Source organism: Mauremys reevesii, linkage group 13 (genome assembly GCF_016161935.1).
Source record: "Mauremys reevesii isolate NIE-2019 linkage group 13, ASM1616193v1, whole genome shotgun sequence".
NCBI lineage: Eukaryota > Metazoa > Chordata > Testudines > Geoemydidae > Mauremys > Mauremys reevesii.
The window spans coordinates 9,079,041-9,097,011 of NC_052635.1; the positions used below are offsets into that span (position 1 = coordinate 9,079,041).

Genomic DNA, 17,971 nt, shown 5'->3' on the forward strand with positions numbered 1-17,971 from the left:
CAACAACAAAACCCAAAATGATCTACCCCCAGCAGAATGTTTACCCCCAACAAGGGAGAAGTGACAAAGACTCCAGGAAGTCCACTAAGGACTATATAGATACATTCTGGCCCATTGGGCCTGAATCTCCATTCACTGCTGCCCATGTAACTGCACCGGGAGAGAAAGAGGAGATCAATCTGCGTGAGCACAGACTTTGGGATGTAGCCCAGTAAGACGTCCCTTTGAATTATGAACCAACAAGTTGCTGTGATGATTGAGGTGGGTAGTGACTGGTGTGTAAAAGTCAAAGGAAACACGTACAACCATCTCTCCGCGGATTATGGGGGCATCTTCTTGGAAGACTCCATCCAGTTTCTGCTTTTCCAGGATCAGCCATTTCACCGCCCCGCAGATAACTTGGTTTTCAATGGGCACCAGTTTCTTAGCCATGGCAAAGACCTTCGCCACATACGCCGTCAGCCTGAGGGCAGAATCAATCACATCACGATCACTCCTGCCTTCCTGGAATTGCCCTCAGTGTGAAAGCTGGACCGTCTGCACTCAGGTATGAGTTGAGACATTTCACAGCAGTAAATGGAGTGAGGTTCATGTGGGCCAGTTTATGGTAACCTGAGTGAGCGGGAGCTAGGGAAAATGTCACCGCTTGTCTGGGAAAGCGCATCCAGACACTGCTCCCCATTACAGCTGGCTCTACTTGAGCCAGCTGAACTCTCCCTGCCTGTAGTGGTATGACCAGGATGGTGGGGTTGGGGGCCCGCTGTGGGCAGCTGGCCGCTGGGAACTGGACCGGAGAGTCATCAGACTCATCTTCACACAAGCCAGTGAACAGCCGTCAAAATGGTAACGATTAGGCTGAGCCAGTTACAAACTAGCCACCTAAAAGGGAAACGACCTGTAGTTCATTACTAAGGCTGCAAGTCTGTCATGGAGGTTGTGGAAGTCATGGATTCCGTGACTTTCCATGGCTTCCACAGCTGCAGTGGCTGGTGTGGCTGGCCCCGGGACCGCCCGAGCATCAGTTCTGGGGGCATCCCTGAGGACCGCCTGAGCAGCAGCAGTGCCAGGGGCCACCCTGGGGGAAGTCTGAGCAGGGTCTGGAGCAGCGGTCCTAGGAGCAGCCCCGGAGGCCATTGGAGCGCAGTCCCAGGGGCCTTCGAAAAGTGGGCAGCCGGATGCAGTCAGACCCTGCCGCCAGAGCAGGAGCCAGCTGTCAGCCCCCGGGAATCCCCCAGCGCTCCAGGGACATCCAGAGTAGCAGCATCAAGGAGACCCCCCAGAGCAGCAGCTCCCTGGGGACCCCCAGAGCAGTGGTGCCCTAGGAGCAGCTAAGCATTAGTCAGGGGTGTGACACCCTGATGGGGTATTTCTGGTAAAAGTCATGGACAGGTCATAGGCTGTGAATTTTTGTTTATTGCCTGTGGCCTGTCCATGACTTTTACTAAAAATACCCATGACTAAATATTCGCTTTATTCATTCCCAATCCCTCAAGCCATCTGCTCACCCACACTGAACTGTCACTGAAATCACTGGGGCCACATTTACAATGTATTTAGGCACCTAAAGATGCAAATAGGCACCTAGCAGGATTTTCCAAAGTGCCTTAGTGAGTTAGGCACCCAACTCCCATTGACTTTCAAAGGGAATTAAGCCCCTCTCTGCTTAGGTGATTTTGTAAATTCTTCCAGGTGCCTATCTCATCTTTGGGCGTTGTTCCATTGCCATCTGTGGGAGTTGGATTGGGTATTTTTTTCCCATTGTGTGTGTTAACCTTTGCCCTCTGGTTCTGGGCTGGAGACTGACTTGCTCTGGCTCACAAATTACATGTGTAGGGTCAGGCTAACACTGAGCAAGAGGGTGCATTAGAAAACCCACTGTCCTCACCAAGTGCTTGCTGGCCGGTCTTTGAAAGCAGCGTATGAGAAGTCGGGTTTTTTGTAAACCATCTGCTGTGTATAACCTGAAACAGGGAGAGTAAGAAGGAGCTGTGTGATGTCTGGCGAGCGTCTAATGAGGACTTTACATGCATAAGGCAAATGAAGTAAGAGCTGTGACCCCTGCCACTGCTGTCTGAGTTGGGAGGCTCTCCCTGTTTTCTGCAGGGGTCTCTCAGGAGGGACACAGCAACTCAAGGGAAGCAAAGGCAGAAAGCTGTCGGGTGGGGAAGCCGACTGGTATGGGCACTGCCCTGTTCCTCACCAGCATGAAACCTCCCTTCAGGGTGGGAGTGGGGCCAAGTGATTACAGTGTATGGGGACCTGGGAGGCGGGATGCCTGGGTTCTATGCCAGGCTCCAGGAGGGGAGGGTGGGTTAGTGTTTGGAGCAAGATGCTGTGAGTCAGGACTGGGTCACTGAGAGCTGATTTTCAAAAGACTTCTTTAAAAATAAATTTTGTCATTAAATCTCAACATGTATTTTGTTCATTGTTGTTATCTTTAGAGACCAGACGTTAATCTAGTTCTTAAAGTAACATCCTAGAAGTCAGGAGACTTGGTTTCTGTTCCTGACTTTTCCACAGACTTTCTATGTGCCTGTGGACAGGTCACTTAACTTCTCTGTGCCTCAGTTTCCTTTCATTATATGGGGACAATAATGCTGAATAATCAAACCAGAGTAGCATGAGGGTTAATACTATACTGTTTGCAGAACACTTTCACTGCTTAACTGGTAAGTGCTACAAAAGTACAAAGAATAATTATCTTCACGGGGGGAACCCTACACATTTTAGTTTATTTGTACAAGATATAATTTAAGTAAATTATGGGGGTTGGACTAGATGACCTCCTGAGGTCCCTTCCAACCCTGATATTCTATGATTCGATGAAAAGATTTTGGTTCAGTCACGCCCATCACAATTGTACTTCCTTCTCTTCTTGAGATGGATCTCACTATATATCTGGTTAAATCAAAAACCTCTGGACAAAATGTGCTCTCCGATAGCTTAAGCCAGCATTTAACTTTCCTTGTTGCTTAAACCAGATTTGTCTATCTTTACACCAATGAAAGATTGTAAATGAACAATATATTTGCAGAACAAATTGTCCATATGTACATGCACGTCTATAGTCTGATGTGTATATGTGAAGTTATTGAACATAAACTGAAACTGAGGAACCTACTCACAAAAGAGATTTATTGCTGTCTCAATGCAATTGATAAAGGGCTGTTAACAGCGAGATATGTTTTCCTGTGTGTTCAAGCTTTTCCTCCTTGGTCATGTATCCCATGGGTGCTAGACTCCAGTGCACCACACCAGTAAATATTATTTTTAAGTTTGAGAAGGGGACGTGGGCCAGGTGAAATCATCTTGTGGCTGATTATGACCCATGGGCCATCAGCTGGACAGTACTAACTTAGGTTACAAAACAAGTCAGTTTAGTCAAGCTACCAATATCCCTCCCTCCTTTCCCCCAGTGAATCCAATAATCTTCTTTCTCTGTCTTCCTCAATGGTTTTCAGTGACCTTCCTTTATTTCTTTCCTCCATTCCAACACATCTCTGAGCTTCATTTTATTCCTCTTAGGTCATTTCTTTCTTTCTCTGTGATGGGCTATAATGTTCTTTCCACTACTTCTTAGGATGTTCCTTGTCTCCTGACCTGCCTTCCCCTGCCTAAAGCCACTTCCCAAACACTCCAACCCCCCAGCAGCTCTGGCTGCTTTTCTGCAAAGTCTTGATACCATTGTTTTAAAAAAACCCATGCAATGCTGCCAAAGTACACCAAAGTACTTGAGATTTTAAAGTTACAGCACTGGAGGGCTCCACAAAACTCCCCAACAGATTTTGACTATACAAGGAGGGATGTCCATTTGCAGAATCTTATAAGTCCATCTTATAATCAGTTTGCATTGCAACAATTTAGACTGTGTGTGGTTGTGGTGAGTTCAAAACTAGCTGCATGTGAATAAGGAAACATACGCATGAAGAAAGGGGTGCAAACAATATGAGTAAATACTTTCAACAGACCTTCTTAGGCACCATCCATTGCATTTTGCTCTTTGTCATACCTATGCGATCTCATTGAAATCAGTGAGCGTGCATGGCTGAGGTCAGAATTTAGCACTATTCCTTCATATTTTTCACTCCAACAGAATCCAATAGACCAGACGGAAGTGGAAATTTGATCACTAGTGAATCATAGAATCATAGAATTCAAGATCAGAAGGGACCATTATGATCATCTAGTCTGACCTCCTGCTAGATGCAGGCCACATAAGCCGATCCACCCACTCCTTTAGCAAGCGACCCCTGCCCCATGCTTCGGAGGAAGGCGAAAAACCTCCAGGGCCACTGCCAATCTTCCCTGGAGGAAAATTCCTTCCCGACCCCAAATATGGCAGTCAGCTGAACCCCGAGCATGCGGGCAAGACTCTCCAGCCATACCCTCTTGAAAAAGGTTATATCATATCATTGACCCATTGGACTATTTACTTCAGTGCGGCACTTAATTGACCTATTGACTAAGCCCGTTATCCTATCATCCCATCTCCTCCATAAACTTATCTAGCTTAATCTAGAACAAACTGTTTGGGGAAAAAATATCTACAAAATCGTAAATCTTTCCTTCTCCTATTTATTCTTCATGCCATTCAGTCAAATTTAGAGAATGGCTAATTAACTCCAGACTCATGGCTGACTCAGATGGGCCAACTTTCGCTTATCTGGTAAGATGTAGCCAAACTTTCAGACACTTTCTAGTCGACTGCAACTCTACATTTTCCTCATTTCTGAACTTTTAGGGCTACTTGTTAAATGCAGTATTCCTAACTTGAAATTCAACTTCAAAACAGATAAAAGACACCTTTCCTCATATTTCAGAAACACTGCAAATATAGGGACAATGTCAGGTCCAGTGTTGGTTTTTATGTAAATGTTAAACTGATTTCCGAAATGAGAATATTTCCACTGCAAAACATTTAAGAATTGGTAAGCAACTCAATCTTTTCTAGTTCTGCAATAAAGTAAATAGATTTTCTTTGTATATCCATCCAGTTCTTTATTATTGTGATTAAAATTCTTTAAAGAAATCTGTTTTTTAAGAGTTAATGTGCTAGTTGTACACTGTGCATCACCAATGTATTGAAATATACAGAAAGCTGCAGTTTTACAGAATGCTTTTCCTATGGTAAAAACATACTGCAAAAATAACACTTTGTTAGATTACTGTAATCAGTGAAGAACAACAAACTGTTGACTGTGTTGTGTATCTACTTAGTGAAAGCCAATGCATACTGTAAAAAAAAATTGCCCCATGATTAACTTTATCAGAGATCTGCATTATTAAACCATGTTGCATACTTGTAATTAATCTTCATATTGTATATATATTCTTGAAATTTAGGTCCCATTTTCAATCTTTAATACACAAAATTTAGAATCCTGAAAAAAATATAAGCTCCATTATAAAAAAAATACTACTTTTAAATTGTTTCACGTTGACAAGTCACAAAGTTGAAAGTAAACTGTGTTAATCTTATCCGACTTCTACTTTGATATCTCATACATTGGTGTCTGAGTTACTGTAACGTGGTAAATGGCAAATCTGCAAAGAAACACTATAGCCTTAATCTTAATTGTACACGGCAAGGAGCAGGTATTTTGTGTGTGTGTATGTAAACAATATGCTGCATTCAGGGCAATTCTGAAAATACATTATTTTACTCAAATCCTGTAAAATTCTCTTGTACAACTTCCATCATTTCCTTTCTCATGTGGTCCCAATCTTGCAGTCCTAGTACAGGCAGAACGCCTACAAAAATCAATGGATCATACCTATTACTAATTTGCTTATTGTCTATTTGTTCTAATACTTATTAATATCAATGGGAGTCACTGGGGAGATAACTTGTTTGTTTCCCTTGTTGTCAGTTGTCTCAACTTTTTTGACTGAGTGATCTCACATTTCTCAGCTATAGAAGTGTTTGTCATATGTCCCAAACAGTGGAACATGTGATATCAATAAGAGCCCAATCCTGTATTCCTTACTCATGCAACACCACCATTGACATTAGAACTATGTGTGAGGCTCTAAATGGTTCAGGCAGGAGAAGCAAGCAAAAAGATTCCAGCCGGGAGTGGGAATATTTATTTACTCACCCACATCACTTCTAGTTTCCCAGATGAGAAAGGGAATATCAAAAGAAAGTACAAGAAGGACTTCTTCATTGTGGAGAAATAGATTCTTTAATGTTTGCCTAAATGTGGTTCGAGTTTTTTAACTCAGAACTTTTTTGGGGGAAAGAATAAGGCAAATGCCAAAACCAGTTGGGCAAAAACTGTAAGCTTTGTATCTTATCTATGAGAATCAGGCGATGTGGGTCATGCTAGTTTTTACAGTCATAGTCTATAGTCTTCCACTGATAAAATCAAATTTGACAGTAACACAATATAGAGGTTTAACTGACAGCACACACAGCACATTTGCTAGTCATAACACCACAGTTTAATGACTGACGCATGTGGGAAGCTAATTCAGATTTTTTTTTCTGAATGGGATAAATGAGCATCCAGTTAATACCAATCATGAATTCAAGCCATGTGACAAAATTGATGCTACATACCCTGTTCTTGTTTTGCATATTCTGCAAATTGAACTGCAGGAAGAGAGCCAGTTTGTACACACATCCGGAGAGAAAGTTCATTCTGCATTTTGACACATCTACCAATTGCAGCTAAATGTATCCTACTTGCTGCTGTTGTGTCCACAAACTAATCAGCCTTTATCTGTTAAATAGCCTAAGAATTACAAATTGTATGCCTGTTTTGAGGGAAAAGTACAGGTTATAGAATTATACAAGCAGACATAGTATAAATAAAATATTCATATAAAAATAGTCTCTTACAAAATATACTCTTATCCTATGGTTCATTTTCCAAAAGGTGGAAGTTTGTCTGGAGTTTCATATTTATTTTTGATGTATTCCAAACTGGATTTTCATAGTGTATTGTAAAGAGATTATACTCACTACCAGTTTGATTTTTCCAGACAACTAGCAGCAAACAGAAAAAAATTATAAAAGATGCCTGCTTTTGTACTTAAACATCTAGTACTGCAGAAAATATCCTGCAAATCCAACTAGTAGAAATATCCGAGTAAAGAATAATATATACAGCTTCAGTTTTTCCCTTGCCGTATCTACAAAATAATTATTCCACAAAGAAAGCAAGCTATCTACTTTAATTGCAGAATAGTTCCAAAAATGGTGTAGAGTTCTTTTTTATTTAAATAAATTAATATTAGTTTTATCTGAATAAAGTGTTAAATATTGCTATTATTATGCCCAGTTGTCCCAAATCCCTGTGCTAAAATCTGCAGCACAAAAAAAGAAAGGCAGATCAACCAGTGTCTACAGAAAATGTCAACAGTTCTACTTGCTGTAGCAAATTGTGTGAAATGGAAAGACAGGCAAGACCAGCAGAAGCTTTTCACAAGTGTAGAAACCTAAATCTGCACAATCCACACTTCAGTAGAAATTCACACTGGAGCATTGTCACCCCATCCTGTGCAAAGACCATTTTAAAGTTTTGTTTCGTTTCCCCCACCCAACCCATCCCTTATGCACAGTAGCTTGTGTATTTAACCATTTTTTTCCAAACCAAAAGAGTCAGTTGCCAAGCTCTCCGATTTTTTCCACTTGGCTGGGTGTTCTTTTCGTAAGGCAGTCATTACATTAAGCTTTGGAGGTGCAGATTCGTTTAGATGATTTTTTTCCTCTGTTTTGTGTGTCAAGTGGCTTGTTTTTTGTTTTGTTTTGGGGTTTTTGGGATAATTTATACAAGTCTTTAATGTGTATCCACATAAGTACTGAAACATGAGAGGAAAAGACAGATCCGTTCATTAGCTTTTCTTTTGGAAGAAAGCAGGTCTTTGCTACAGTCTTGAGTAGTTGTGTTGAGCTCATGTGCAAATGTATTCATTCCTAGGGATCTAGAGTCACCTTCCCCAGCCACACTTTCATTTACAGGTGTACACTTCTGTTCTTTCACTGCACGTATTACACTTTACATAGCAGCACCAATGAAATTTACAGTTGCACTGCCACACTCGTGAGTACTGGTGTGTATTGTAACCTCGACCACAACACATCAGATCACAGCCATTGGTCTGCTGGGCTGTTTTGTTGCACATTCTGCCCTGTGTTCCCACACTGCCAGTGACAGGGTCTTCTTCACAGTAATTTGGAGATTTTTCTATGTACACTAAATCTGTATCCATGGGTTTGCGGTAGGACAGTGGCTTCTTTATTTTAAGGAAGGTTGGACGCTTGTTGCGACTTGCCCTCACCAGTTCAACCTGAACTGCTTCATTGTATTTGTCCTTAAGGATGTAGCCCAGCTCCCGGAATTTAGGAAGGGTTGTCCAGCATGTCTTAGTAGTACAAGATCCTGAAACTCCATGGCACTTGCACTCTAATTTCATGTTTTCTTCAAGAAACTAGATTTGAAAGAACACAGAATGTGTTAAAACATTAAGACTCCATCAAAGAGACATTCATCTGATGTAATAGAACTATTGTTCTCAAATGTGCTCTTTATAATAATGGCTACTAAACCCAGGTCAAAATTCATGCCCGCCCAGGCTGCAGATCTCACTTGCTGGCTATGTAATTGTCACAGGCATCAAACTCCTATTGATGTCAATTGAGTTCTGTCTCCAGAACATGCACAACTGATTCCCTCCCTACTCCATGTTGATCAGAGAGGAGAACTTTATCCAATTTCAAACAAAAGCAAAAATGGTGTCTTTACCAACCAACTGTGATCTTCACATTGCTTACTATGTGTTTATATTGTGCCCAGCTTGATGTGTCTATATTGCAATTTTGGCATATGCCAAGAAGATGGGGAGTTGCAGAGAAGCACAAATAACACACCTCAAGTATGGTATTTTCACATGAAATCTCATATATACCACATTCTGAAAATGCAATGATTTTTGCTACAAATGGATTATGCAAGCCAAACTGGGAAAATAAATTCCATTCCAGTACTTAGACCTGAACATGGCATGAAACAAGCTAGTGAAAAACATTGCAGGAAAACTTTCACCCGTTTCTCCTCATGGTAATGTATAGCTAGACATACACACACAAATGCTGCAAATTAATGTTACATCTAAGAAAATCTATACATTACTTTCCTATATAGTAATTTTATTATGTGCCGTGTACTCAAATCTATTCTCCATGTGGAGAAGAAGACAGAACCCTTTAGTCTGTAAAATTCTCGGCCTTCATTGTAGTACAACTGTAGATTTCTCTTCCAATGTAAAGCAGGGATAAGAATGAGAACGTAGAATTCTTTAATATTTTAATTTGTCGTCATCAATTATCTTTGATTTTTTTCTATTATCTCTTTTGGTAGCTTAATGCTTCTCTAAGGCACCACCACTAAAGCGTGCTTGTTCTACCTGGTCTATGTCTCTTACCCCTGCTCCCCTCCCACCTCTTCTCTCTTTTTTTTTTCTTTTTTAAATGTCTCTTTTCTACATCTTGTCATCTTCCTTTTTCTTTCAGGGGCAGGAAGCCCCATAGATTCCTTATCCCACTGTTGCCTCCTTTCAACCCCCAGATCTCTTGTTAGCTTACTCCTGTACTGTTCTTCTGCTGCTGCTGGTTTCCAAATGCTGGCAGAAGACAAACTGACTCATTTAGTGCTAGCTGTATGAGCCCCGTAGTTGAGTTTGCGTACTACCTGCATTGGGTTAATGTAAAAAATACATGGATTTCATATACTTCATTTTGCGCTGGTATGCCAGATTATGAATTGTGAGACGGCAAAATAATGCTACAGGCTAGATTCGCCTATGCCTTAAGGCAATGTCTCCAGTTGTGGAGTGATTGTCAAGGGTGCAAGAGGCCTAAAACCTTCTTTCTCAAGGACTTGCAGCTGGCCAGCACAACCCCAAAAGTGAGCAGCCTGCCAGGAATGGACATGGCCAGGGTGACCTGGAAACTTGGAGCATCCCTTCAGCTGCCTTTGGCCAATGCATCTCCTGTGGATTCCCAAAATCAGTTTAAAGCTCCCCACCCCTGTGGAACCCTCATGGAAGGGTGACAGTGAAAATACTGTCTATTCTCTTAGGGGCAAAGTGGCCAGGTTGTCATAAGAAGATGCAGACTGCATTAATGGGGACGAAACCCAACTCTACATGTTCAAAGAAATGGAATGCTATGTACTTAGGACAGTCTTAAACCACAACACAAATGGTGGGCTTCTTAAATTGGGTGCTACTTCATCCCAACCACCGAATTTTAGTTAATATCTGGTGCTGACCAGACCAATTCTTGTGCAAGTTAGGGTTACTGAAGATAGAAAAAATCAAGCTACTTTAAACATTGCAAGTATAGGTGTTACTCTTATTGCTCTTATATACTGTAACCTTATAGGTTGTATAGTAACTGCTATTGCTTAGTCTTCTGAGGAAAGTTGGAACAATATTGTGTGTCTGCTACAAAAAATAATGTTACTAGGCTTTTCTGTTTTTGTTTGAATTTTCCCAGCAATGAAAAGTTGGAGTTCAAAAAACATTAGATATGGCCTGATCTCACTTTCGTTCCATGTGTTGAACTGTCATGGAAGTCATTGAGGGTGGACTGATGCCAGGATTGGTAAAGTATCTAGAGAATATAATTCTGAACAGATGATAGCAATAATTTTAGGGTACAATAGAGCACATTTTGGGGAATTATGGGAGAGTTTGCATCCAGATCCAAATTTAATGATTAGCAGTGATCTATCTAACGGATGGATCAAAATCCAGATCTGGAAAAGTTTAGATTCAGATCTGCATCTGAACAACTTTGCAACTCTGCTTAAATTTAGGCTAACATTATGGATTATTCTGGTTATTTTGAGATACTTCCTCACTCATTCAGTTACTGCATTCAGTTATTGCTCCATCATTCATAATGGTAGTACATCAAGGAGATAGATGGGGAGACAAAAAAGGAGCGATCGCTCAGCAACCTGAAAATAATATAGATTCTTTCAGCCTTATTTGTAATGTATCTGTCTTTAGAGGTGACCTGTGATACATTTCTCATATTAATAACTTATCTTGTTCAAGAGGCTGGTTTTGCAACCTAGTGCAAATGTTCAGAGTGGCAAGAAAAATAATAAAGCCTAACAACCTTGTACTAATTCTCACATGAATCCTCCATCAGAATAGTACAAATTGTCTTGAAATTGATGTTTTATTGTCAATCTACTCATGAGGTTCCCCTCACCCCCCAGTGTAGGTTACATTTTAGATAACCTCAGTTCCCTTTCAGTATATTTCATTAACATCCCGTTTACAGACAGTGATCACTGAGGGAATAAACAGTTTGGTTGGAAAGAGCTGAGTAAGCTGATGCAATGGATCAAAGATTGAAAGGATCCATGCCATGTGTTGAGCTTGCTGTTCTGTGTGATGTATCTTGATGCCAGCTGGAAATAGCTGAGGAAGTTTTCTGGGCTCAGTTAGGACTGGGTGAAAGCAGTTGGGATAAAAAGACCTGACTTCATTTGAACATGATACTTTTGAATAATAGTAAATGAACCCAAATGTTATGGGTTCTTTTTAGAAGAACAAAACAACATTTTTTGTGTTGTGCCATGCCGGATGGTGCCCTTTTAGTTGTTTTTAATGTAAGTTTAGACTGAACAGCTAACTCTTTTTGTGATTTTATGCATCATCTAGGTGGGGCAAGTTTAGAGTCACTGTGCCAAATTCACCCCGACATGTCTTCATAAGTGGTCCATTGTAACTTGCAAATGCAAGTGCACTTCCCATCCCACCTCTGCCTTTCCTCTTCATCCACTCTTCCTACCTTCAACCCACAAGCCCTCTTAAAGATTATTCTCCTCTATCCCTTTCTTCCTGCTGCTGCTTCCAATCCACTACTAAGTAAGTTCGGCAAGAGACAAATCAAAACCATAACTCTGCATACAGTCTATCCTCTACCTGAAGCAAAGCAAAACTGCAATATGGTGGTTTGTTACACTGTACTATTGTGATGTCAGATGCTTGGGTTATTTGTTCTGCATTAAAAGGTACACACATTGGCCCCTTAATGCTTCCGGGTTACCTCACTATCCCACCAGTAATTCAGTTGTCTTCATAAATGCAAGGAAGGACCTGGGTGATATGTGGCTACCTAAAGCAGTTGGTGAGGGGGTGTGGAGCTATTATTCTCTTTGGGCCTGGGCATCACACTGCATGTCTGCTGCTCAAAGGAAGCAGCTTACCCTTAAAAGCATCATTCTCCATTACAAAAAAATTAAACATAAAAATGCCAAGTTGCCATATATCAGGAAAATCAGGTTCTGTTTGTTTGAAGATTAAGGCCTTGTCTACACTACAAGACTATTTCGAATCTACTTAAGTCGAATTTGTGGATTCGACCTTATGAAGTCGAATTTGTGTATCCACACTAAGGACACTAATTCGAATGTCTGAATCCACATTAACAGGGCCGGCATCGACTTTGGAAGTGGTGCACTGTGGGAAGCTATCTCACAGTTCCCGCAGTCCCCGCTGCCCATTGGAATGCTGGGTAGAGCTCCCAATGCCTGCTGGGGGAAAAAATGTGTCGAGGGTGGTTTTGGGTAACTGTCGTCATCGAACCGTCAATCATGCCCTCCCTCCCTGAAAGCGCCGGCGGGAAATCTGTTCGCGCACTTTTCTGGTCAGTGACAGCGCGGACGCCACAGCACTGCGAGCATGGAGCCCGCTGCGATCATCACTGCACTTATGGCCATTGTCAACTCCTCGCACCTTATCCTCCACCTCTTCCACGGTCAGCTGCTGAGAAATCGGGCGAGGAGGCTCCGGCAGCGCGGTGAGGAGAGTGGCACAGACGTCTCAGAAAGCAGGGTACGCCGGGCAGTGGAGATCATGGTGGCAATGGGTCAAGTTCATGGTGTGGAATGGCGATTCTGGGCCCGGAAAACAAGCACGGACTGGTGGGACCGCATAGTGCTGCAGGTCTGGGATGAAACAGAGTGGCTGCGAAACTTCAGGATGCGTAAGGGCACTTTCCTTGAACTCTGTGACTTGCTGGACCCTGCCCTGAAGCGGCAGGACACCCGGATGCGAGCAGCCCTGAGTGTGCAGAAGCGAGTGCCAATAGCCCTCTGGAAACTTGCCACGCCAGACAGCTACCGGTCAGTAGCGAACCACTTTGGCGTGGGCAAATCTACCGTGGGGGTTGCTGTGATTCAAGTAGCCCACGCAATCGTTGAACAACTGCTCTCAAAGGTAGTGACTCTCGGAAACGTCCAGGTCGTCAGAGATGGCTTCGCCGCGATGGGATTCCCAAACTGTGGTGGGGCTATAGATGGGACTCACATCCCTATCCTGGCACCAGCCCACCAGGCCAGCCAGTATATTAACCGAAAGGGCTACTTTTCAATGGTGCTGCAAGCACTGGTGGACCATAGGGGACGTTTTACCAACATCTTCGTCGGGTGGGCGGGCAAGGTTCATGACGCGCGTGTGTTCAGGAACTCTGGTCTGTTTAGACGCCTCCAGGCAGGAACTTTCTTCCTGGATCACAAAATAACGGTTGGGGATGTGCAGATGCCTACAGTGATCCTCGGGGACCCAGCCTACCCGCTAATGCCCTGGCTCATGAAGCCCTATACAGGCACCTTGGACAGTGAGAAGGAGCTCTTCAACTACCGGCTGAGCAAGTGCAGAATGGTGGTGGAGTGTGCTTTTGGACGTCTCAAGGGGAGGTGGCGGAGCTTACTGACTCGCTCGGACATCAGCGAAAAGAATATCCCCGTAGTTATTGCTGCTTGCTGTGTGCTCCACAATGTCTGTGAGAGCAAGGGCGAGACCTTTTTGGCCGGAAGGGAGGTTGAGGCAAATCGCCTGGCTGCTGTTTACGCTCAGCCAGACACCCGTGCCGAAAGAATATCCCAGCGGGAAGCGCTGTGTATCCGGGAGGCTTTGAAAGCAAGTTTCCTCGGAGAGCAGGCTAACCTATGACTCTCCACTTGATTTTAAGAGACGCTGATCCTGGGCCTGTGTCTCTATGTGTTGAGTGAGATCTGCAGTTACATACCCCGTTCTCCAAGTTTCCCCCACTTCCCAAACACGTTTTAAAACAAATTAAATGGAACAGTTATTGTTAATAAATCTTTCTTTTACTTTGCATTTCTATTCTGGGTTTGAAACATGGACGCATACTGTGCTGGGTACGGTGTGCACTGATGTACAGACCGCTTGTACAATACAGGACGGACAGCCTCCTGCTCCTACATAGGTCTCTGGGGTGGGGGATGATTTCAAGTGGTTGTGCATGTAGGGGTGGGTTTGCTGGAAGGAGCAAGTGGGGCTGTCTTTGGATAGGGATTTGGATGCAGGCTCTGGGCTGTGGGTTTGGGCGTAGGAAGGGGTGATGGGTGTGGCGTAAGGGTGAGTATCTGTCCGTGGATGAGGGCTCTTGTTGGGGCTCAGGGCAGCGGAGAGGATCTTGTAAGAGAGGGTCTCCCTCCAGTGGCTCTGCTGGGCCGCCTCGGCTCTGGAGCAGGCCATCAGTTCCGCGAACATCTCGTCCCGAGTCTTTTTCTTTCGCCGCCTAATCTGAGCCAGCCTCTGCGAGGGGGATGCCGGGGCAGTCCGGGAAAGAGCAGAAGCTGTGTGATGGGAAACAGTAAGTGATTTCCTTGAACAGATACATGTTTGCGAACAGTGAACACAGTGTAGTCAGTTTCTCTGAACAAGACCATACAGGGCACCAAGTTCCACGAGATCTCAGGACAAGTTCGAGATTTCGGAATACGCTCTCATTGGCGGCGCCATTGCACAGGAGAGCGGACAAGCGGGGAGAGACAGCTGAATCCGTCTTGCAGACAGTCCTGGTAAGCCTTAAAGTAGATAATGCTTATCATTTAGTGGATAGCTGTGCTCTCCTGCTAAAGGCAATCTGTAAAGCAGAAAGGCTGAGCCTTTTCCAGCCCCTCCCGCCAGTGCACGGGAAAGATCAATGTATGCTTGTTCTCTGTGGCCTCCAGCACGTGGCTGTTAAGCGAGGGTCGTTGTTATGCAACCTAATTAAAAACCATTAACAGTAGTAACAATACACTAATTGCCCTACTTAGATGCAGCCTGTCCAGAACGACATCACCCTGAGGCGGGTCACTCGGAGTCAGAGAGAGCGGATGCTAAGGGAAGCCCTGCACAGACCAGGACATATGCAGCAATGCTGGTGGAGGCGATGGTTCCTATGTACATTAGGATGTCCTGGCGCGGAAGAGTGTGCTTCCACGGAGCACCCAACAAGGCACCTCTCCCCAGGACATCAACTCAAAGCGACATCAGCCCCTGCTAGAACAGATGTAAAACCTGAAGACATATCTCCACTGCCAGGATGAGCAACACTCCCCTCAACACACCTTTCAAGACTCATGGGTCCTACATGTGCCTGTCATGACATAGAATGTACCTCAAGTAGTGAATCAAATGCCCAGACAACAGCTATGTGGATGAAACCAGACAATCACTGTGCTCTCAAATGAACTCAAAGGCAAAGCGATCACTTTATATCAGTCCCTTGAAATATGTCCTAACTACTTATGTTAAACAAACTGTTCCAACTTGTATTTTGCTGTGACACAGAGTACATTTCCTAGACCTGAAGAAGAATTCTTCTGTATAAGCTTGAAAGCTTGTCTCTCACCAGCAGAAAGAATAAAAGATGTTACCTTATGCCCCCCCACACCTTGTTTTTGTAATATTGTGGGACCAACACAGCCATGAAAACAGTGCATGACTCTTTTATTTGACACTTTCCATCTGAAGGTTTTCATATGTCAGATACCAAAAAGCAATTTTTTTTCATTTTTCAGGTTTCAGTTGTTTTGACAAAAAGTAAAAATCTTGTGCACATACACATATTTTGAATGCTGTATTTATGTATCAGGGCCCACTTAGACCCTCCTTTTAAAATTGAAACCAGACTGATTGATCCTTGTTTCATTCAACTAATCTTAATTCTTTATGAGGTCCATACATTTCCGGACAGCATTTCTCAGGGCCACCTTGACCTCTCTGTTTCTCAGGCTGTAGATGAGCGGATTAGCCAGGGGAGTCAGAACAGTGTAGATGACTGAGAATGCTTTGTTCAGGGCTCTCAATGTGTTGGATTTTGGTAGCATGTAGACAATCATGATGGTCCCATAGAAAAGTGCTACAATGATGAGGTGAGAGGAGCAGGTGGAAAAGGCCTTTTGCCTCCCCGTGGTAGAAGGGATTCTCAGGATGGTGCTGATGATACAAACGTAGGATGTCAAGGTTAATAGGAATGGGGAAACTGCATCTAGGAAGGAAAATATATAAAGAACCAATGTGATGAGGCTGGTGTCGCTGCAGGAGAGCTTTAGCATTGGAGTGAAATCACAAAAAAAGTGGTCCATTTCATTGGGGCCACAGAAAATTAATTGTGACATAAAAGACATCATTACTGTACAAGGAAGAAATCCACTTATCCAACACCCAGCTGCTAGCTGGAAGCACAGCCTGCCATTCATACGGGTTCCATAGTGCAGTGGTTTGCATATGGCTAAATACCGATCATAAGACATTGCTGCCAGGAGATAACACTCTGTAGTTGCTAGAAAACAAAAGAAAAAAAACTGTGTCATGCAGCCCCCCACAAAAATGGTTCTGTCCCCAGTCAGGAGACTGGCCAGCATCCTAGGCAGGATGGTGGAGGTGTAGCAGGTCTCCAAAAAGGACAAGTTCCCCAGGAAGAAGTACATGGGAGTGTGAAGGTGTTGATCAGTCACAACTACAGCAATGATGAGGAGGTTGCCAGCCATGGTCACAATGTAGATCACTAGAAAAATCAGAAAGAGAAAGGTCGGCAGCTCAGGGAGATCCCCAAACCCCAGGAGGATGAATTCTGTGATGGCTGTTTGGTTTTCTCCTTCTCTTTTCTCCATGAGCTGTATCATGTGACAGTGAAAAAGTAATTAGCATCGAAAAATTTGGCTGTACCATGAAATTAGGCAGATTTCTATCATTTGATTCCATAAGGGTTCCAACTGCAAACTGAGAGCTAGTTATATATTCTCTCATACCAGAGAAACTTCTTCACTTTGAGACTTTTGGAATAAAATTCCCCACCCAACCAACAAGCTGTCACCCAGTTGATTTGCCACTCTTCTGCCCCATATCCCAACTTTTTTCATTAATCTATTCTTCGATTTAAGATAAAAAGGGACCTGGGCTGGAGTTTGGCAGAACTGATTAAAAGAGCTTTAAATTAAGAACTTAGAGGAGATGGTTGGGAGATGCTCATGTAATCGCAACACCTGATTTTAACCTAGAGATGGAGGAAAATCAAGTGAGAAAGGATACAGAAATGGAGAAAAGAACAGCAGTGGATAGGAGAATGGACTTTAAGAGGAAGGATACTGCTGATACCAGTCAGACAGGTGATACGGGCAGTAGAATGACTGTACCAATTGGGTGAAGCCAAGCAGCAACAACTACAATGTGTGTACACCAGTGCATGGAGCCTGGGTAAGAAAATGGAGGAACTAGAACTAATGGTGCCTGAAATGAAACCAGATATTATAGGGTGTGACAAAGTTCCTCCTCTACCTTGGTAGGTCCTGGGCTTATTGGTGCATTTTTCTAGCCTCAAAGATCTTCCTGTGATGGATCAGGAGTTGGGAGGTTTTGGAGGGAACCCGGGCCTGCCCTCTACTCCGGGTTCCAGCCCAGAGCCCTGTGGACTGCAGCTGTCTATAGTGCCTCTTGGTACAGATGCATGACTGGTACAACTCCCTGGGCTACTTCCCCATGGCCTCCTCCAAACACCTTCTTTATCCTCACCACTAGACCTTCCTTCTGGTGTCTGATAACGCTTGTACTCCTCAGTCCTCCAGCAGCACACCCTCTCACTCTCAGCTCCTTGCACCTCTTGCTCCCAGATCCTCACATGCACATCACAAACTGAAGTGAGCTCCTT

At 43.5% G+C, this 17,971-nt stretch overlaps 2 protein-coding genes and 1 pseudogene across 2 annotated transcripts; all 3 read right to left on the reverse strand.

Moving 5' to 3' along the window:
• Positions 1-1,957, reverse strand: part of LOC120379925 — a 33,764-nt pseudogene extending 31,807 nt beyond the window's left edge.
• A 5,801-nt stretch (positions 1,958-7,758) lies between these two features.
• On the reverse strand, positions 7,759-9,701 carry LOC120379926 (protein Wnt-7a). The gene is made up of 2 exons (XM_039497440.1): positions 9,696-9,701; positions 7,759-8,436 (listed from the first exon to the last, which is right to left on the reverse strand). The coding sequence occupies exons 1-2, from the start codon at positions 9,699-9,701 to the stop codon at positions 7,957-7,959; spliced, it is 486 nt and encodes a 161-aa protein (XP_039353374.1). The 3' UTR covers positions 7,759-7,956.
• A 6,282-nt stretch (positions 9,702-15,983) lies between these two features.
• LOC120379927 (olfactory receptor 2AP1-like) lies at positions 15,984-16,949 on the reverse strand. The gene has a single exon (XM_039497441.1). The coding sequence runs from the start codon at positions 16,947-16,949 to the stop codon at positions 15,984-15,986; it is 966 nt and encodes a 321-aa protein (XP_039353375.1).
• Between the last annotated feature and the right edge of the window lie 1,022 nt (positions 16,950-17,971).

Coding starts and splice junctions, on each gene's coding strand:
- LOC120379927 (XM_039497441.1), bottom strand. CDS start 16,949: ATGATACAGCTCATGGAGAAAAGAGAAGGAGAAAACCAAACAGCCATC.